The sequence below is a fragment of the Rhinopithecus roxellana genome, chromosome 2 (genome assembly GCF_007565055.1).
Source record: "Rhinopithecus roxellana isolate Shanxi Qingling chromosome 2, ASM756505v1, whole genome shotgun sequence".
NCBI classification, from domain to species: domain Eukaryota; kingdom Metazoa; phylum Chordata; class Mammalia; order Primates; family Cercopithecidae; genus Rhinopithecus; species Rhinopithecus roxellana.
In genome coordinates this window covers 167,131,570-167,149,985 of record NC_044550.1, presented here as the reverse complement: position 1 = coordinate 167,149,985, position 18,416 = coordinate 167,131,570, and the positions used below count along the sequence as shown (strand labels likewise).

At 53.4% G+C, this 18,416-nt stretch overlaps 1 protein-coding gene across 1 annotated transcript in view; it reads right to left on the bottom strand.

The window, feature by feature from the left end:
* Nucleotides 1–17,059, bottom strand: part of WDR1 (WD repeat domain 1) — a 43,706-nt gene extending 26,647 nt beyond the window's left edge. The window contains exons 1-3 of the mRNA XM_030923872.1: nt 16,722–17,059; nt 16,188–16,309; nt 3,591–3,681 (exon numbers count right to left, since the gene is read on the bottom strand). Of these exons, the coding sequence (XP_030779732.1) occupies nt 3,591–3,681; nt 16,188–16,309; nt 16,722–16,737 (229 nt within the window). The 5' untranslated portion in view covers nt 16,738–17,059. The remainder of the gene's footprint in view (nt 1–3,590; nt 3,682–16,187; nt 16,310–16,721) is intronic.
* Nucleotides 17,060–18,416: the final 1,357 nt, after the last annotated feature.

The window sequence follows — 18,416 nt, the reverse complement described above, 5'->3', positions numbered from 1 at the left end:
ATACCCACACATGTACACATGACCACACACGCACACATGCAGACACACATTCACACATGCACATGTGACCGCGTGGTCTGCTGTGCTCAGGCCCGCCCAGGCCCATGCTGCCCCAGGGAGAAGACAATGCTCTCCAGGACAAGGCAGAGGGCATCCCACCCTCTCACACAGGTCAGCCCAGCCGTCCCACCTCCCTGGGCTCAGCAAGCCACTGCCTGCTCTGCCCATCAGCTCAGATTCCATCCCAGGCCTGGTTTCCCAGCTGTTTTCCTACTGCCTCCCCTACCAGAGCATCAGCCCCCTCCCCCATTGGATCCTGCTTATTTTTCTAATTCTTCTCCGAAGCAGCTGGGGTAGGAAAGAGACAGTGGGACCTAGGGAGCGAGTGCTCAGACCCTAATCTAATGAGGACAACCCTGATGCAGTTGCCAAACACTGACTGAGGGCCGGCTGGGTGTCAAATGCATGCCGGAGGCAGAGCAGTGAGCCCAACAGGCCAAGTGCCTGCCCTGCTAGGAGTCCAGAGGGGAGGTGAAAATAGAGGCACACCTTCAGTTATTAGTCACCAGCAGTGCAGGGGACACAGTGAGGATGGGAGGGCTCCCTCTCTCCGTAAACTCACGGAGACAAGGGACTGCACCAAGAAGAGCCGCTGTGCTCGGGCCCTGGGCTCAAGCGTAATTCACAAGCTGAGCCATCTCTGGTGGGCCACCTCTAATGGCCCCTTCCTCCAGGAAGCCTGCCCTGGGCCTACCGCCAAACCACACGCCTGTCACATGGCCCTCGCTGACTCCCAAGGGCAGCCTGGAACCATGGCCCCAGCGCCAAGGCAGACAGAACAGTAGCATGGAAATAACCTCAGGAAAAGGAGACCTAGGTCTGCCCCAGAAATGACCCCTGCACTCTGAGGACTGCCCTGTGGGAATGCGGGCTCCCAGAGGGCAGACTGACCATTGTGTTCAGTGCCAGAGGCTCCCAGATGCAGAGCCCTTCCCAAGGTTCAATCCTTCAGCAGTCATGAACCAGCCAGACTGACAGGGTCTAAAGATCCCGCAGAGGGTTGGGGCCAGCTGCCAGATAACCCACTTAGTGAGCCAGCACAGCTCTTTCTCAGAACCCCCTCCAAATCACCCCCCTACCACACTATTTTTAGCGCCACTTCATCTCTGCAGCAAACGTTCCAATGTAAGCCTTAACAATTGCTTTGCTCTATTCAAAGAAATGTATTAGAAACATAAAATGTGATCTCGCCCAAGAACACCTGGACCTGAGGATGGCCCAAAACTCCTTTGGCTCTTCCACAAAATCAGGGCACTTTTCAGGGAGGACAGCGTCCCACGATGGCCACTTATTTATGTGGTTTTTGTCCTTTGCAACAGTCTCCGCAACAGCCTTCCATTGATTTCTGTCTCACTGGACACCCTTCTGGGACTGGAGAGAGGGCAGGCCTGGGCCCGCAGGCTCTCAGCTTGCAGCTGACAGGGCAGGGACAGTGTGCCAGGCAGAGGCGGAGGCCCTCGCCAACTGCATTCCTCTCCTGAGAAGACACTTCTCAGAGCACTCGGCTCTGTGTTAAACATGTAGAGACATTCGGGCCAAATCTTGGGGCTTTAAATTAAGAGACTTTTGCTGGCAAGCAGGGCTTGGGGAAAAAATAAATCACGGAGCTAAATAAATCATGGGATATAAACGAGAACGTGTTTTACAGATGGAGCTAGAGAAGATCTAAACACAAAACCATTAAATGCCTATTATGAGCCAGACTGTGGGCCCAACCCTTCACCGTGAGCACAGCCGACCGCCAACAGCAGCCAGCCAGCTCACGCAGCGGCCTGTCTTGGTCAGAACAGAGCCTCAGTTTTGTGACAGGTAATGGGTCACCCAGGGGGTAAGTACCCATTAGTGCAAGAGCCATGCTGGGCACGTCCACGCCTTACTGGCTCCTTTACCACACCCTACGAGGCAGGCACTAGCAGCCCCAGTTTGGAGGAGAAAATTCAGGCCCAGGAAGGTGAGTTACTCAACTAAGGCTATGCAGCCAGTAAGAAAAGGCTATGCAGCCTCCAAAAGCATGTACTGGAAACTTAATCCCCAATGCACCAGTGTTTGCAGATGGGGCCTATGGAGAGGTAATAAGGCTAGGAGGGCTCTGTCCTCAGGAATGGGTATTATGACACAAGTGGCTTCCTGATAAAAGGACAAGCCCAGACCCTCTTGTCTCTCTCTTTGCTCTTCCACCATGGAATGACTCAGCAGAAGGCTATTGACAGATACTGGCCCCTGCTGTCCAACTGCCCAGCCCCAAGAACTGTGAGCCAATACATTTCTGTTAGTTGTAAATTACCTAGTCTGTGGTATTCTGTTATAACAGCACAAAGCAGACTAAGACGAAGCCAAACCCAGGTCTTCCCCAACCCCAAGGCCACCATCTCCCACACACCCTTCAGGACAGGCTGCTGTGCACACGCAGGGTGGTACAGGCAGAGGGCCACGGTATGCGTGAATCCTGCCCTCCCCTACTGGCTGCTTAGCTCTCTCAGCAATCCGGTTACAGTCGTCACTCTCCAGAGAGGCTGACGAGGCCCACATCAGCTTACTCACTTGGCCTCCCTGGGCTGCAGATGGCTAGGCAAGGCAGGCAGTAAGTATCTGTTGAGCTTATGAATGAATGAGCAAGTGAATGAATGAGTGGGCCACGACTCTAGAAGGGGTACCACTCTTACTCCTGTGCCTCTTATTCCCATCTGTATACAGGAAAAGCTCTACGTCAAAGAACGAAGTGAATAAAAAAAAATCCTTCAAGAGGAAAGATCTCTCCACCCCCGCCTCTGCCTAGCCTCCCACTGAGCCACACAAAAGCCCAGGCTGCAGAGAGCAAAGGCCCAGTCCACAAATAAAACGTGAGCACTGGCCTGGAGGCCAGCATTGTGCTAGCACTGGGAAAGGAGCAGCGGGTAAGGATGACACAAAACAAAACATCATTTCTCACACACACACACACACACACACGGCCCACATGGGCTCCAACATACCATGCCATGGCTTCCTGCAAAAGGTCCCTGGCCAATCTCATGGTGGTATTTCTGCTGACCTCCAAGCTGGAACTATCTGGAACACTACAAACTAGAAAGTATACTTTCTGTTCTAGAACTAAGGCCAGTTTTGAAAAGGGGCATTTTGGTAGCTTATACCAGGGGTGTCCAATCTTTTGGCTTCCCTGGGCCACAGATACAATACACTAATACTAATGATAGCTGATAAGCTTGAAAAGAGAAGAGCAAAGCAAAGCAAAAACACCTCATGTTTTAAAAAGTTTATGAATTTGTGTTGGGCTGCATTCAAAGCCATCCTGGGCCACATGCAGCTCATGGGCCGCCGGTCCGACAAGCCTGGCTTACACATTCCTTGTCAGCCTCAGCTGAAACTAATTACACTGGCTCCCCTCAACTAATCCACCACCCCCAGCCTGATCCCCCACCCCCCACCTCCCTCCTCCCACTCTCCCAAGGCCAGAAGCCCAGCTTCGCCCTGGGCCCTGGGCGCCACCCAGGCCTCCACAGGTATCCATGAGCCTTGCCCCCGTACAGTACCTCCAGAGGCAATGTAGAATCCGCTGGGCGCATACTTGGCCACCACCACCTGATGGGCGTGCTCTGTGTAGATGTCAGCAAGGGCTGGGTTCTGCAGGAGGAGACCCCGGAATGAACAGAAGGAATGGAGAAGCAGTCAAGCTTTCAGCTCTCCACATCAACAGATTTGGGGTGAAAGGGGTGTACAAAGAAACACTGAAGTTAAAACCTTCATGAAGAAAATCGCAGAAGCATACCACTTGCCTACATACCTAATGCCTGCCCACCTATCTCTGGGTGATAGAATTTTATGTTACTTTATTTTCTTTAGTCTATGATTGTACAAGGTGATTTCTTTCCTTTTCTGTACTTTCCATAATACAAAACAAGTGTATCAGTGAATCACATACACAAACCAAAAGTTGGATCAGAGCAAGAAGCACTGGTTCTAATCCCTCCCATTTGTGGGAAGCTGTATTCATTCCAGTGCTCTGTTCTCTTCCCTGTTCAGGACCAGCTCTCCTGGCTGCCAGTCAATGTTGGACCCCAAACACTGCACCTGGCTGTGCTGCACAGGAACAGAGCAGGACAAGCTGTGGGAGCCATCCCTATCAAAAACCTGGGTTTGGAAAGGAAAGTCGATTCCCCACTCCCTTTCACAGCACAGATCAAAGGCTGGGTGGACTTTGTGGCAAAAATGGGGCCAACATTTGAGACTAGAAGCGTCTTCAGCAATGAGGTTTTAACATGTAATGTGCTAAAAGTAGATCCCTGCGCCTCCCTCCCCGCATGCACACACACGCAAGGCCTCAGTGAAATAGAAATACACACACACACTGGGCTGTTCTCAATGTCTCCACAGTGAAGCTTTCTTTCAGGAGGGAACAAAGACGTGGCCATCTAATCTCTGATACCTGCTGTCAGCTTTTTACAAACCAAGTACTCTTTGAAAGAGGCAGCTTCCTGCTGGCTTGAGGCTTAGGACACATCAGATTCCTGTGAGGCTGCCCGGGCACCCCTAGCATGACCCCACCTGCTGCCACCCCACCCCTCATCTCCCTTAGACCCCTCCTCCAAGCCCCGAGGGGCCTCCAGGTCACAAGATCCCCACACTGCCCCCATCTCACGAGACTGAGACCATAGAAGTATACACCCCGATTCCTGCCCACCTTCTGCCATCCTGTTTAAGCTCCACGTCTCTGTGTAGTTTGTGCCCTCGGCCAGCACCTCTCCTTGCCTGCGGACACTCACTCACCCATTAGGCCTAAAGGAAGCGTTCCCTCCTCCATGAAGCCTCTGAGTACAGCCCAAGCTACCCATAACACTCTTCTGCGCTTCCAGATCATTTCACATGTCCCCAGGGATGGCACAACACACATCATAGTCCCTAGCATTCCGGTCCATCTTCTCCAACTCTGCTGTGACCTGCTTCACATGACCTTTATCTCACTAGCCATCTCAGTAAGTGGTTTTGGGGAGAAAAATAGAAGTTTACACAGATCTTCTCTTTCATCCCTAAGACTTAACACAGCATTATGTGATGTAATAGACACTTGTCATAAATTAATCCATTTTGGGATAATCATTTGCCAGTGAAATTAGAATGTATCAAGGTGTCTATCCAAAGAAGATATTATGAACAAGTAAGCACATGAAAAAGCACTCAGTGTCATTAGTCTTGGGAAATGCAAGACAAAACTACAACGGAATACCACTCCCCACTCCATACTCACTAGAATCAATAAAAATAAAAGACTGGGCCGGGCGCGGTGGCTCAAGCCTGTAATCCCAGCACTTTGGGAGGCCGAGACGGGTGGATCACGAGGTCAGGAGATCGAGACCCTCCTGGCTAACACGGTGAAACCCCGTCTCTACTAAAAATACAAAAAACTAGCCGGGCGAGGTGGCGGGCGCCTGTAGTCCCAGCTACTCGGAGGCTGAGGCGGGAGAATGGCGGGAACCCGGGAGGCGGAGCTTGCAGTGAGCTGAGATCCGGCCACTGCACTCCAGCCTGGGCGACACAGCGAGACTCCGTCTCAAAAAAAAAAAAAAAAAAAAAAAAAAGACTGACATGACCAAGAGCTGGCAAGGGTAGAGGGGTGGCGACACTGGAATGTTCACACCGCTGGTGGACATGCAAAATGGTACAGTAGGAAAAGAGTTGGGCAGGTTATTTATAAACCTGAACAGACACTACTCACACCAAACACCAGCAACCCCACTCCTAGGTATCTGCCCTGGAGAAATGCAAGCACGTGTCCACCAAAAGACATGTAAGCAATGCTCACAGAAGGTTTCTTTGCAATGGCCAAAAACTGGAAACACCCAAATATCCATCAACAGGTGAACAGAGAAACATGCAACACACTGCACTGCTTAGTGATAAAAAGGAACAAAGTGCAAATGCACTCAACACCAGCTATCAATCTCCAACACATTATGCGAAGTGAAAAAGCCAGACAGAAAAGACTACATGTTGCCTCTTACTTCATATGAAAGAAGATTTTAGAAAAGGCAACCCCAATGACAGAAAGCAGATAAGCAGCTGCTGGGGGCTAGGGTGGAAAGGGTCGGGGGGGCACCTTCCGGAGTGACTAGAACGTTCTGTCATGACTGGGGTGGTGGTTATGGGACTATATAGGTATCTGCCAAGATCCAAGCCACACACTGAATACTGACAAATTCTACTGTATCTAAATTACACCTCAATAAAACTAAGATGCTGGCTATCTATTAAACGTCTGCCCAATCCAACCCTGTCCCACTCCAATTAGTCCTTCCTATTCTGACACTGACAAATCCCTACCCAAAACACCTGGCAAAAAAACGATCCAGTTAACAGGCAGCCTCTCCAAGACCCTGTTCGGTGTCCACTCACAGCTGACTGGGGGTGGGGGAGGTCTCACGCTCATATACGGGGCACCTGCCCATCCCCCCAGACAGATGGGCTCTCCCAGCCTGGGCAACCTCCTCCCCAGGCCACACTGCCGTAGAAAGGGTGGGGCTCCCACGCGCCTTCGGCAGGGGAGGGCATCCAGAGATGGAAGATGACTAGGCAGGGGCATGGGAGGAAGTTCTGCCCCTAAAAATTCCTTCCCCTAAATGGTCAGGGCTGTGTGTAAAAACCCCAAAGGGCACCAGAATACTGCCAGCTGATGAATCACTCACTCTCGTTTGTATTCTAAATACAACTGGGTCAGCGGTGGGGGCTGAGATACTCCAAACTGCAGATAATGACTTACATCTGAGTCAGAGCAGCCTCCTCCCCAGCTCCTCAGCTCACAGAGGGAGGCTGCTTACTACAGCCAGAAAGATACCTCCCACCCCCACATGTCACTCGGCCTGTGAGGCTCTGTCCCCATCAGCTGGGTCGAGATGGCACCTTGACACCCTCAGAGTGCTCCTCTCTCCCCAGCCTCCTCCCTCTCCTGCCATCTTGGGGAAGAAGAATGAGATTGGGGGTTGAGAAGCTTATTTGGGGAAAAACTCTGGAATAGGGAAAACGGAACAGGGAGGGCAGGAAGCCAATTCCAGGAGCCCCAGTGCTGCTTTGGGGCAAAAGTGCTGTCTCCCCAATCTCCCTAGGGGGCTGGGGGAGACTGCCATGAGGAGCCTTGGAGTTGCCCACTCAGGGACACCCCTCCTCCCAGGCTTTCTTCTCGTGCTGCTGCAGGCTGGGCCAGCTCTGGCAGTGGGAGGCTGCCGTTCAGTCCTCACCCCAGGCCTGCCCAGCTTTCCTTGCCAACTCCCGACCCACCTTCTCTTTCACCTCCACCATTGTCAATGCAGTCTTCCTGTTCCTCCTGGGAAGAGCGATGACCGCTCTGGAATTCATCTCCACCCTCCACCAAGCCAGTCGTCTTCAAATCCCGACCCTGAGGTAATCAGGCTTGCAATCCACCCTTCCTGAGCTCCCTCCAGGCCTCAGCCTACTCATCGCTGCCCTGCTGCCTTGATGTTGTCAGTCACTCCTTGGGCCGACTACCCCAACCCACGGCCCCTCACCCCCACTCTTGAGGATAGAACAGGTGCATCCCCTCTACCGTGCTGGCCCCAGACCCCTTTCCCAGTGGCCTCCACACCTGGGGGTCAGGGCCTGTGAGGGCCAGAGCTGGGGCTGGGACGAGATCTCGAGACAAGCCCCAGAATTCCGCCACCACCCCTGGAGGAGGCCAGGGGGCCTCTGAGAACATGAAGGACACCAGCCAGCAATCAAGGAGTCACACACGTGATGCAGACCCAGGACCTACGGACTTCGGCACGTGACAGCACCCAGCCCTGCCAACACAGGGCCTGGTTCAAGGCCCACTGGTGCCCTTTTGAAGCAGAAGCTTTGGACTTGACCCCGGAAGGCCATTCTACTGTGTCACACCATGCTCAGGTCCCACCCACCAGCCCCTGCCTCCCAGCTGCACACTGAAGTATCCTGCCCAGGAATAGCTGGTCTTTTTCTGAGAATCCTGTTGAATGGAAAACCTAAACAAACTCCACCCCAGCACCTGTCCAACTTCTGTCCCGACTTTGAGACTCACTCTAATACACAGGTCATGCAAACAAGCGCACAGAAGCGACATTTACTTAACTCTGCTATGCCCAGGCAGCATCACTTACAATTAGCGAGCCCCGCAAAGCTCTCTTACTTTCCTATGTCCTCCCAGTCTCAGGTGGTGACGGAGGGGTCAGAGGTCACTACTCCAATTTATAGGTAGGCTGTGATGACCCTGTGTCCTGGGGCTTGGGTCTCAAGGCTTGGCACTGGTATCTCAGCTCCTGGCCCACAGTGAACCTGATGGAACATGCTAGAAGGTTGGAGATACCTGCCCAAGCAAAAAACATTTCAGCAGTCAACGACACAACACTGACGAAGGGGCCTCCTGCGCTCTCCTTTCGCTGCCGACTGTCCCCAGGAACCCCAGAGAAAGTCTTAGGCATCCTCTATCGTACACCCAGGCCGAGTGAGTGTGAGTTTCTAGTCAGGGCACTGGCTTTGTAAATACTCCAAGCTCCTGCAAGCAACAGAGGCTGAAAGCCATGACTGCTGTAACTGGCCTGCATAAACACAACTGGCCAGGGCCATTCTGTTCACTGGTGACTACAACTAAGGGCAAGGCTGAATGACAGCAAAAAACCTCAGCTCCAAAGCAGGAATGTAAACTTCTGCGACAATGCCTTCTGATTATCTTCTAAGGCCCAGACACAGGCCATCTCCTCCAAGAAGCCTTCCCTGATGCTCCAAGCTAGAAATGATCTCTCCCACCCTGAACCCCATCTTCCCTGACTCCCACCCCACTGCCCGCACTACTTTCCACCTTGGAGCACACATCATTTGTGCCCCACCTGCCTTCTGCACCACAGTGCGGAGGGTTCACACCTGATTCACCACCGCAGCTGCCAAATACCCACAAAGACCAGAACTTGGCTGCAGCCTGGTAGCTGTTTATGAAGAAATAAATCCCCACCAGCCACTTACTATTCACTCTCAGGCCCTGGGTGGGCCCTCAGTGGATTCTCTTTGAAACCTCACAACACGTGCTGTAAGGAAGGTAACCTCATCATCTCACATGATGAAGAAACCAAGGTAGACACTGGGCGATGTGCCCCAGGCCCCCCAGCTGGTAAGTGGCAGCGCCAGACCTGAACTCAGGGCCAGTTGCTCCTGACTCATCATGGGTTATGAGCACATAACTAACACCACAGTGAGTCAAGGGAGGTACCGAATGCTTGCCACCTTCATGCCATCCGAGGTCATGCCACTGCAAATCAGGGACCATCTGTGGTGGCCTTTACTCCTCCCTGCGGTTTTGTTCTGTTTCTTATGGTTGGTCCCAATGTTAGTGTGATTCTTTAACGCAGAGAATCAAGTCTGCACTGGCCAATCAGCTGTGTGCTTCCGAACAGTGTACAGGCAGCTCCTTGAGCTGGCTGTGGACAGGGGTGGTCACTCACAGGTCGCCATGTCCTGAACGACTTTCCCTTCCTGCCTCCCAGCTCAGCCTCAGATGCTTTGAAACAGGCCTGGGGGGGACTCACCGTGTGGCCCTGCACAGCAGCAGCCCTCACTGGACTACGTGTGAGCAGGTCACCGCCACCTCCCTTTTCAGTCTTCCCCTTGCCTATTACTCCCCACCCAGGGCCCACTAGGGCCTTAACTGATGAGTCGAAAAAGTAGCCCTGGGCGTGGCTGCCATGGTTCAAATCCCAGCACCTTCCAGAAGTTCAGCATCCTCACCTCTCAAAGGAGAGATGAGGGCATCCACCCAGCAGGGCAGTCACGAAGACAAAAGCAGAGGTCCCCGCCAGGGCCCAGACAACCTTCTGAAGACGCTTTACGAATTAGCTCAGTTAAACCTTACACTGATCCCATGATAAGATTCCTCCCACTCTCGCAGGCGTGGAAACAGAAGTGGCAAGCACACCAAGTGTCAGCCACAGACCAGCACGAAATATACTCAGCAAAGAACAGAGAGGTGCTCAGGGGTATGCACTGGATTGGACAGTGGGGCAGGGGTAGGGGTGGGCTGCTGGCCTTTCTCTGGGTAAGACCCTGGAGAGCAGGCAGGACCCATATGTAGAAGTGACAAGCAAGGTGACCAAAGCTGAGGACCCACAGATCTAAGGAGCAGGCACATCGCCAGGGCAGGGAGTGCCCGCCCATCACTGAGATGGTGAAGAGATGCAGGGGGCCCTTTCCTGTGTCCACAGCTGTTCCTAACGAGGGCGTTGCAGAAGGTAGAGGTCACGCTCCAAAGAACCATCTCCAACCACTCTTGGGCAAGGCCATCTCTCCACTAGTCTTAAGCATGAGGCTAAACCTTTTCTCTTACCTCAAAGATGGCTTCGGTATCCCTCCCCTTACCTCCAACAGGGCAAGAAATGTACCAAAAGCAACCCACAGGAGGCCACAGTGGGGCTGAAGGACCCAGGTGCACATGCTGTTTCCTGCCTGGTCTCGCCCCACCTCTGCCATGTGTCTCAACACTCCTCCTGGAGAACTCTTATTCATCCTTCAATACCCAACTCAAATGTGCCACTTCTCCAGCAGCTGTCCCTACTACTCTGTGGCATGCCATGTGTCTCAACGCTCCTCCTGGAGAACTCTTATTCATCCTTCAAGACCCAACTCAAATGCGCCACTTCTCCAGCAGCCGTCCCCGCTACTCTGTAGCACAGCTGGCTCCTTCCTCACACTCCCAAAGCACCCAGGGCATTGTTCTTTTGAAGCACTTAACCTGGTGTCTTCGAACGTTCTTTACCAGTTTTCAACCTTGGTACCACTGGCATTTGGGGATGGACAGTTATTGGCAGAAGGATGGCCATGTACCTTGTAGATGTTTGGCCACATCCCTGACTTCAGATACCAGTGGCACAAAAATGTCTACAAACATTGCCAGATATCCCTCAGGGGAATGAGGTGGGGGAAAACCGCCCCTCCCTGAAAATCACTGATTTTAATCCTGGTGCTCTGTGGCTTAGGGTAAGGACTACCAAGACAAGGGCTTAGTAAATGTGTGCGGGAAACATGAGAGCCAGAGATGGCTGCACCACCCAACAAGGACCCGCGTTGATGCCTTCTTCATCTTTGAGCAGCTTCCTAATTGGCCTCAGATCTTAAGATACAGAACTTCTCCTTACCGTAGGCTTGATCTGATGACTTGTCTGTGAGACGTCTGAATGGCTCCAGTGGCCTTCAGAGCAGGGCTGGGCTATGGTAGGGTTGCGTGAGCCACCTGCCACCAAGGAACACCAGGACCTCCCAGCCTGGGTCCTGTCCACTCCCCTCACGCTCAGTGGCACAGTCACAGCCCATAAGCACCGGGCCCTTCGGGCCTCCCAGATGTAGTCCCATGCGCAGGAGCCCAGTGTTCTGACTGGCATCTGCAGTCACTCAGATTCTGCTGAGATGAAGGCCCCCCACTGCCCTCTGCTTCCCCGGCCATCAGGTGGTCAGACTGAAGGCCTAGAGGTTCCTGGCTCTGCACCTGGCAGGCGCTGCTGCCAGCTCATTTGCGCCCAGGTGATAATCCAACCCACCACTTCCTTCTGCCACCTAGAGTTTATTTCACTCCCACCCAGGACAGTGAGCTCTATGCGGGTAGGGCCTCCATTCTGCACCCCCCACAGGCCAATGGCCATCTGGATACATGCAGGGACTTAGCAGCCGTGCAATTCCAGAGAAGCAGCTAGGTCAGCCCTCAAGCCATCTGTTGTGCCGCCATTACCCCCAATCTGCAGGAAACACAGGGGAGTCCTCTGCATGTGAATGGTGGCAGATCGCACCAAGGGAAACCAAGAGTGAGCCCAATCCCCCCCACCACTTGGTCTGCCCCTGTTCAAGGAGAAAAGTCCACTGACACTGCCCCTGGGTTCCCAGCAGTGCTAAATTGCTACAAACCTTGCACTCCCGGAAACTCAATTTTATAAACATCACTTTTCCAAATGTGTATTTTAGTTCTGGTATCTAGGAACTGGATACTTCAAAAAGCAGGCCCCAAACTTGCCTGCATAGCAAAATCTGCTGGCTGGCTGGCACAGCACAAGAGAGGCTCTGTTGTGAGGCAAAAGCTGGTTTTTTGTTTTTTTTTCTAAACAGGGACTACTGGCACTACTGGTATTTTAGGCTGGGTAATTCTTTATTGTAGGATGGCCTCGTGCCTTGTTTAGAACCACCAACAGGTTCGTTCACAGCCACTAGCGGTGACCCTTCCCAGTCTTTGCACAGAGGTCATAAGAGGCAGAGGTGATGCAGGTAGGGTAAGGAAACCTAGAAGGAACCACCCCAGACCTGAGGAGGTACCAGCACCTGAAGAAAGCCTTCCTTAGACCCCCGAAGCACAGACTACCCATCCCTTCTCCGTGGGGTACTACCGTCCCTCAAACACAGCGTACACATGGTTCACTGGAATCCCCTTCTCAAAGCTCTCTCCTTCTGGAATATTAGTTTCTAGATGGCCATGATAGTCTTTTCACTCTACAAAGAAGAGTTGCCTCTCCAGGTGAGGCAATGACATGTGTTGAAAGACATAGACAAGAAACACCCTTTTTCTACAAGTTTAAGAAGTGCCATTATGCTGGGTTCACAACACAGCTTTTAAGTCAATAAATGACAGAGCGGGCTCCAAGTGCAAAGTTGGCAAGGGTGCTTGCCTCTTAGGTTTGAAAGGCGGATCCCACAAAATTTAGGTCTGACAATCTACACTGAGCTGAGCTTTCCTTATTCTCTTGCAGTAAGATCTCAGTGGCTGCCTATCATCTTCACGACACAGCCTGGTTTTCCAGGCTTTCAACAATGAGTAACTCAATGAGCACCTACTGTGTGCCAGACACTTTTAGGCGAGGACATGGCAGCGACTGAAACGGGAAAGCCCTGCTTGCCTGGAGCTGCCGCAGTTAGCAGCACAGGCCGATACCTATGCACTTATAAGCAGCAGTAGTCTGCTGCTTGTTAGTTTGCTTCCTACTTATTGTCAGCAACGAGAAAGAGAGAAGGCTGAGAAGGGAAAATTCTTTTCCGGGGATGCCCCTCTATTAAGGTGAGGACATCTAAGTAGAAACCAAGGGAAAAGGCCCGGCATGGTGGCTCGCACCTATATCCCAGTACTTTGGGAGGCCAAGGCGGGTGAGCGGAACCCTTGAGGTTGGCAGTTCAAGATCAGCCTGGCCAACACAGTGAAACCCCGTTGTCTACTAAAAAATACAAAAATTAGCTGGATGTATTGGCACGTACCTGTAGTCCCCCCTACTCGGGAGGCTGAGGCAGCAGATTCGCCTGAACCCGGCAGGTGGAGGTTGCAGTGAGCCAAGATCACACCACTGCATTCCAGCCTGGGTGACGGAGTGAGCCTCCACCTCCAATTAAAAAATAAAAAGAAACCAAAGGGAAGACAAAGAGCAGGCCTCGCAGCTATCTGAAAGAATGTCCAGGCAAAGGCAATAACTAGCAGGTCCCAAGACAGATGTGTGGCATGCTCCAGAAGCAGCAAGGAAGCAATGCTGGAGCCCAGGCCTTGGTAAGGACTCTGGCTTTCACCAAGGTGGGAAGCCACTAGAGGCCTGTCTTGTGTTTCAGCCACTCCAGCAGCAGTGTTGTGAACAGACCCCAGGGCAGCAAGGGTCAAAGCAGGGAGGCCTGTTTGGTTTTGAGGAGTTTGCAGGGGCAATAATTCAGGTGGAGGAAGACAGCTTAGTTGGGGATGGAGGCAGAGGAAGCAGGGGAAATCTGTTAGATTCTGAAGACATTCGAATGTGGAATCAGAAGGATTTGTTAAAATTAAATGTGGCACAGAAGCGAAGCAGCGAGTGAAAAAGGAGTCCAAGGTCTGGGGCCTGAACAGCTGGAGGAACGGTGTTCCCTTTTACGGGAAGAGCACATGAGAAACCCCAATTTGGCTTGGGGTATGTATGTTGAGTCTGAGATGTCAATGAGACATCTGTTAGATCTTCCATGATCTGGTCCTAATCTCCATTTCTTCCCTCTTTCCTCCCTGAGCCTGCATTCCAACCAGACCATCTTTCTTCCTCAACGGTCATGCCAATTCATGTCACTTTATTTTTCCAAGAGTACTCTGCCCTACAAAAAAACCTTACCCACCTTTACTTGAGTACCCAGTTCACCCATCCAACTAGCAAGAGCCTCAGTGCCTGATCTACATCCAGCCCAGGGAGGGCTATATTAGTACCATCTCATGCTGACCTGGCATCGCAAAAACTTAAAAATAGATGAGAAGGGAAAGAGGGTAACCCCTGAGGAGAAAACGGCAAACCACGGGGAAGGAATAAGAATACAGGTCTCAGAAACAGGCAGAATGGGTTTCACAAGCCGGGAAATGCTTTCTGCAAAGGGGTGCCTGTCCCTGTATGACCTCTCCATTAGAAGCAGCTCCAGTTACTGGCCTGCCTCACCTTGCTAAGTCTGACTCCTCTTTAGAGTAACGGGCCCATGTGGGGTGGAAAGAGATGCTGCAGTTTAAGAAGCCACCATAGGGCCAGATGCACAGCAGGTACTTTATGTGAGGCCCCCTCCCTGGAAATGAACGTGGACTGCAATGACAGGGAAGGGCTGGCTAGGGGCAAACCCAAATATCCTACTGCTCTGTATCCGAGGATGTGTTAGTGGATTTTAATTGCCAAACTACTAAATATCTCTTTAGGGGTGTCTCAATTTTTAATTTCTCAAGAACTTCAGGACCTGACTTTGGAGACTTCCAGATCATTACCATTAGATCCCTGGTGATGTTTCTCCGGTTCTAAGCAAGGCCGTTTGGGCTTTCTAGGAATCTGATTAGCAAGTTGTTAGCACCTTCAAAGCACACTCACACCCACCCACCCCCTCATCTGAGATGCCCAGCAATCCTGGGCAGGTAGAGCTCTGTCTTCCAGCAGAGGAACAGCAGCGACTGGCTGGCTTAAGGAGACGGATGGGGGCAGTGCCAGCAGCTCTTCAGACCAAGAGGCTTCTCCTTTCATAGCAAAGGAAACTGAGGCCCAAAGACCCCTTCCTTCCCTCAGTCAGTTGCTGGCCTCCTGGAGGACAAGTGTGTCTGATCAACAGTCCCAACCTACCAAGGGAAATCAGGCTAACTTTAAGTTGACAACCCTTGTATGCCTATGGCCTATAGAATCAATCAATTCATACACCTTTGTGCCAGCCGCCCCACTAAGCACAGCACGGGAGAAATCACCCAATGGCCTGGTGGGCACCTCCAACTCCCCCCCCAATTCCATCACTCAGGCTGAGGAAGGGAGAAGCAAAATTTAAGTGTGTAACCCAGGAAGGGACGGAGGCTGATAGACTGGGTCACCCCAACAATTACAGAGGGACTTGCAAGGATTACAATGAACTTGCAAGGATTTCCCAAGGAGCTGGCTCTAGAAGCCTTTTCAGCCTGGGTACTGGAGGCCTGCAGAGCATGATTCACGGGAACACACTGCTTCCTGTTTTTGCTTTGGGGCTTAGATCCATGGCGGCAGATCAGGCTGGCCCAGAGACGTGGGTGTTTGTCCGGGCTCTGCCACACTGGAAGACCAGGGTATTAACAGCGAGTTAGCTGAGTGCCATCCAGCAAGGGCTCAACGTGCACCAGGCACCGCTGGGCTTGGGGGACGCCATCAGCTCATTCATTCCATCCGCCCACCCAGCAGGGGAAGTGGAAGTGGTCATCATCTCATCATGTTTTACAGATGAGGAAATTTGGGCTCAGAGAGGCCCAAGTCGCCAATCTTCTCAAGGTCATGCAGCCGCCGACTGGGTCAGTCTGATCTCTCAAATCCGGAGCCCTTGCTTTTAAGGAATGAACTAATCTAATCTCCCATCCACGTAGTAACCAGGCCTGACCCCGCTTAGCTTCCGAGATCAGAGGCGATCCGGTGCTTTCAGGGTGCTATGACCATAGACAGAAACAAACTAAGCTTCAGTTTCCTCATCAAGAAAGAGGAGAAAGGGACCTGGGTGAATCTAAAGCCGGCTTCCGGGGCTCCTAGGTGTGGCTGCCCATAGAGGGGGCGTGGCGCCTTCACCCTCCCCGGCCAATGGGCAGGAGGTGAGGGGTGAAGGGGAAGGCGAATTCCCCCATCCCAAGGTGGCTCCGGAGCAGAACCGCGCCCGGGGCAGGGGGTACTCACGTCGATGTTCCTTAGGATGACGCACTTTCCATTGGTGTACAGAAAATTGTTGCCCTTAGGGTCGCCGCCGATGATCTTGGAGACGCCCCTCTCCACCTGGGGGAGGCTGGCGAACACCTTCTCTGCAGAGACACAAATGCGGCGGGGCACGTCAGGGCAGGGCGGGGACGGCGGGGACAGAAGGGAGGAGAAGGGGACCCGGACCGGTCTCAGCCGGTCACCTGTTGACTGCGCCGGGAGGGCGCCCTCCACTTTCCACGAGCTCAGGAGACCGCACGACTTCCTGGCGCCCAGGGCCAGGCCCTTCGGGGGCAGCGGGGCTCCTTCGGCTCGGCCCACGGCGCCAACTTGGGGGCGCTCCCCTTCGGCGGGGTTCCCGCCCCGCACCCCAGAGGGCAGCTCCGCCACGCCTCCGGCCGGCGCCCGCACCCCTCCCCCGCGCCGAGGACCCCTCCCCCCAACCGCACCGCGCCGAGGGCTCTGGGGCCGGGGCAGCACGGCGGCCGCCCGGGGGCCCCGCGCCGCGGCACTTACTGATCTCGTACGGCATCCTCGCCCACTTGTTACCGCGCCGCGCTCGCCGAGAGCCTCCGGGGCCGGCCCGCGCTGCGAATCACACCTCGCCGAGGCCGAGCCCGGGGACGGGAGCCGGAAGGCGGCACCGGGCGTGCCGGGCGTGGAGGGGGCGGTCCGAAGCCGGGGCTCCGAGGCCAGCTCGCGCCTGCCCTGCGCGCTGCCGCTGCGGACGCCCCGAACCCGGAAGCGCGGCCCCGCGCGCGGCTCGCCCCCAGCTTTGACCATATATAGTCAAGCACTCAGCTCGGCGGCTGCAGTGCCGGCGAGCCTGCGCGGATCTGGCGCTCCCCTCCCCCGCCGGCCCCGCCCCTGCCCTGCCTGCCCCGCCCCGGAAGTGACGTACAACACGCCCGCGGACCCTTGAAAAGGCGGCGCAGGCGGCTGGCAGCGTCAGAACGCTCCTGGGGGAGAGGGAGAGTTCGTCTTTAGCTGCTTGGGGTATGCGGAGAGGCTGGGCTGCAGGAAACTTATTTGCGGAGTCTTACAGGCGCTGAAAGTGTGGGTGGGCTTCGGTGGGGGTTCTGGAAAACCTTTTCCGTACCTGTGACTGCTTGGCGGGTGCTCCCCGGGCTCTCCTTAGTGACTGGCTCCGGGCGTTCACGAGCCGCCAACCCTCCTACTGCTCGGGGTTTGTAAGGAGAGGGATTTTTTTTTTTTTTTTCTTAAAAGCACGGTTAAGTGCCCTTCCTTGAAGTAGTTGCTGGCAACAAGAACGTAGGGGTTGCTCTTTGTTAGGTCTGAACTCGTGCTGTTTCTCTCAAAAGTTAAGCTTTTAAAAAGCAAAGGCGTTGGTGGGGGAGGCGGGGGAGCTGCCACTTTTAAGGAAGCTAAGGGTTATTTCCTAAGCAAAACAGTGAGCCCCACTTCTAAAACCAAGGGCAGTGGCTCAGTTGCTGGGGGAGAGCAGAGGCTGTGAAGCGTCCAAGCTTCAAGTCTCACCTTTCAGTAGGGTGGGTACAAGTTTTTCCTCGGGGCTGTGGGGGCTAGGAGGGCTGTAAAAGCAGGAGAAAGCAAAGCACTTTGGGGGTAGCTAAATGTTGCGAAACCCACGCTGAGCGGTTCCTGCTTTCTTATACTCTGGAAGGTGTGTTCTGCTTAGGGTTGTATCCAGGTCTATTGCTACCTACTTCTGTAGAATAGTTCTTGTGGCTCACCTGGGTTAGTGGCCATGTTGCCTGTCTCCTATTCTCACACCTGTTCTCCAGGTAGCCGAGTGATCCTTTCAAAGTAGAAAAATTTTCCTTAGCTTGTCTGTAGGGTCTCCAAGTTTCATGAAGTAGAAGTTAGTCTTGATGAACGGCCCATTAGGCTCTGGGTGATAGTCTCCGGGTCACTTGAGTCCCTGCTCCCCGCGCCCCCCCAGTCTGTATCTTTGCCTTGGGTACTGGCCTGGGAGGCCGTTTTCCTGAAACTATCTTCCCAGAGATCTACTTGGCTGACTCCTATATACTTCGAGAGTATTGCTCAAATGTCACTCGATAAGTGTCACCTGTCTAAATCGCAGCTTCAATCCTTTGCAAACACAGCTGCTCCTTCCCCGTTCCTATGATACTGATTGTCTCAATAACTGACACCTGGGAGATGCTCCAAGGGATGACCCCACTCCCCACCCACAACCGTTAATCCGGAAGTAATTCCAGAAGTAACGGATAT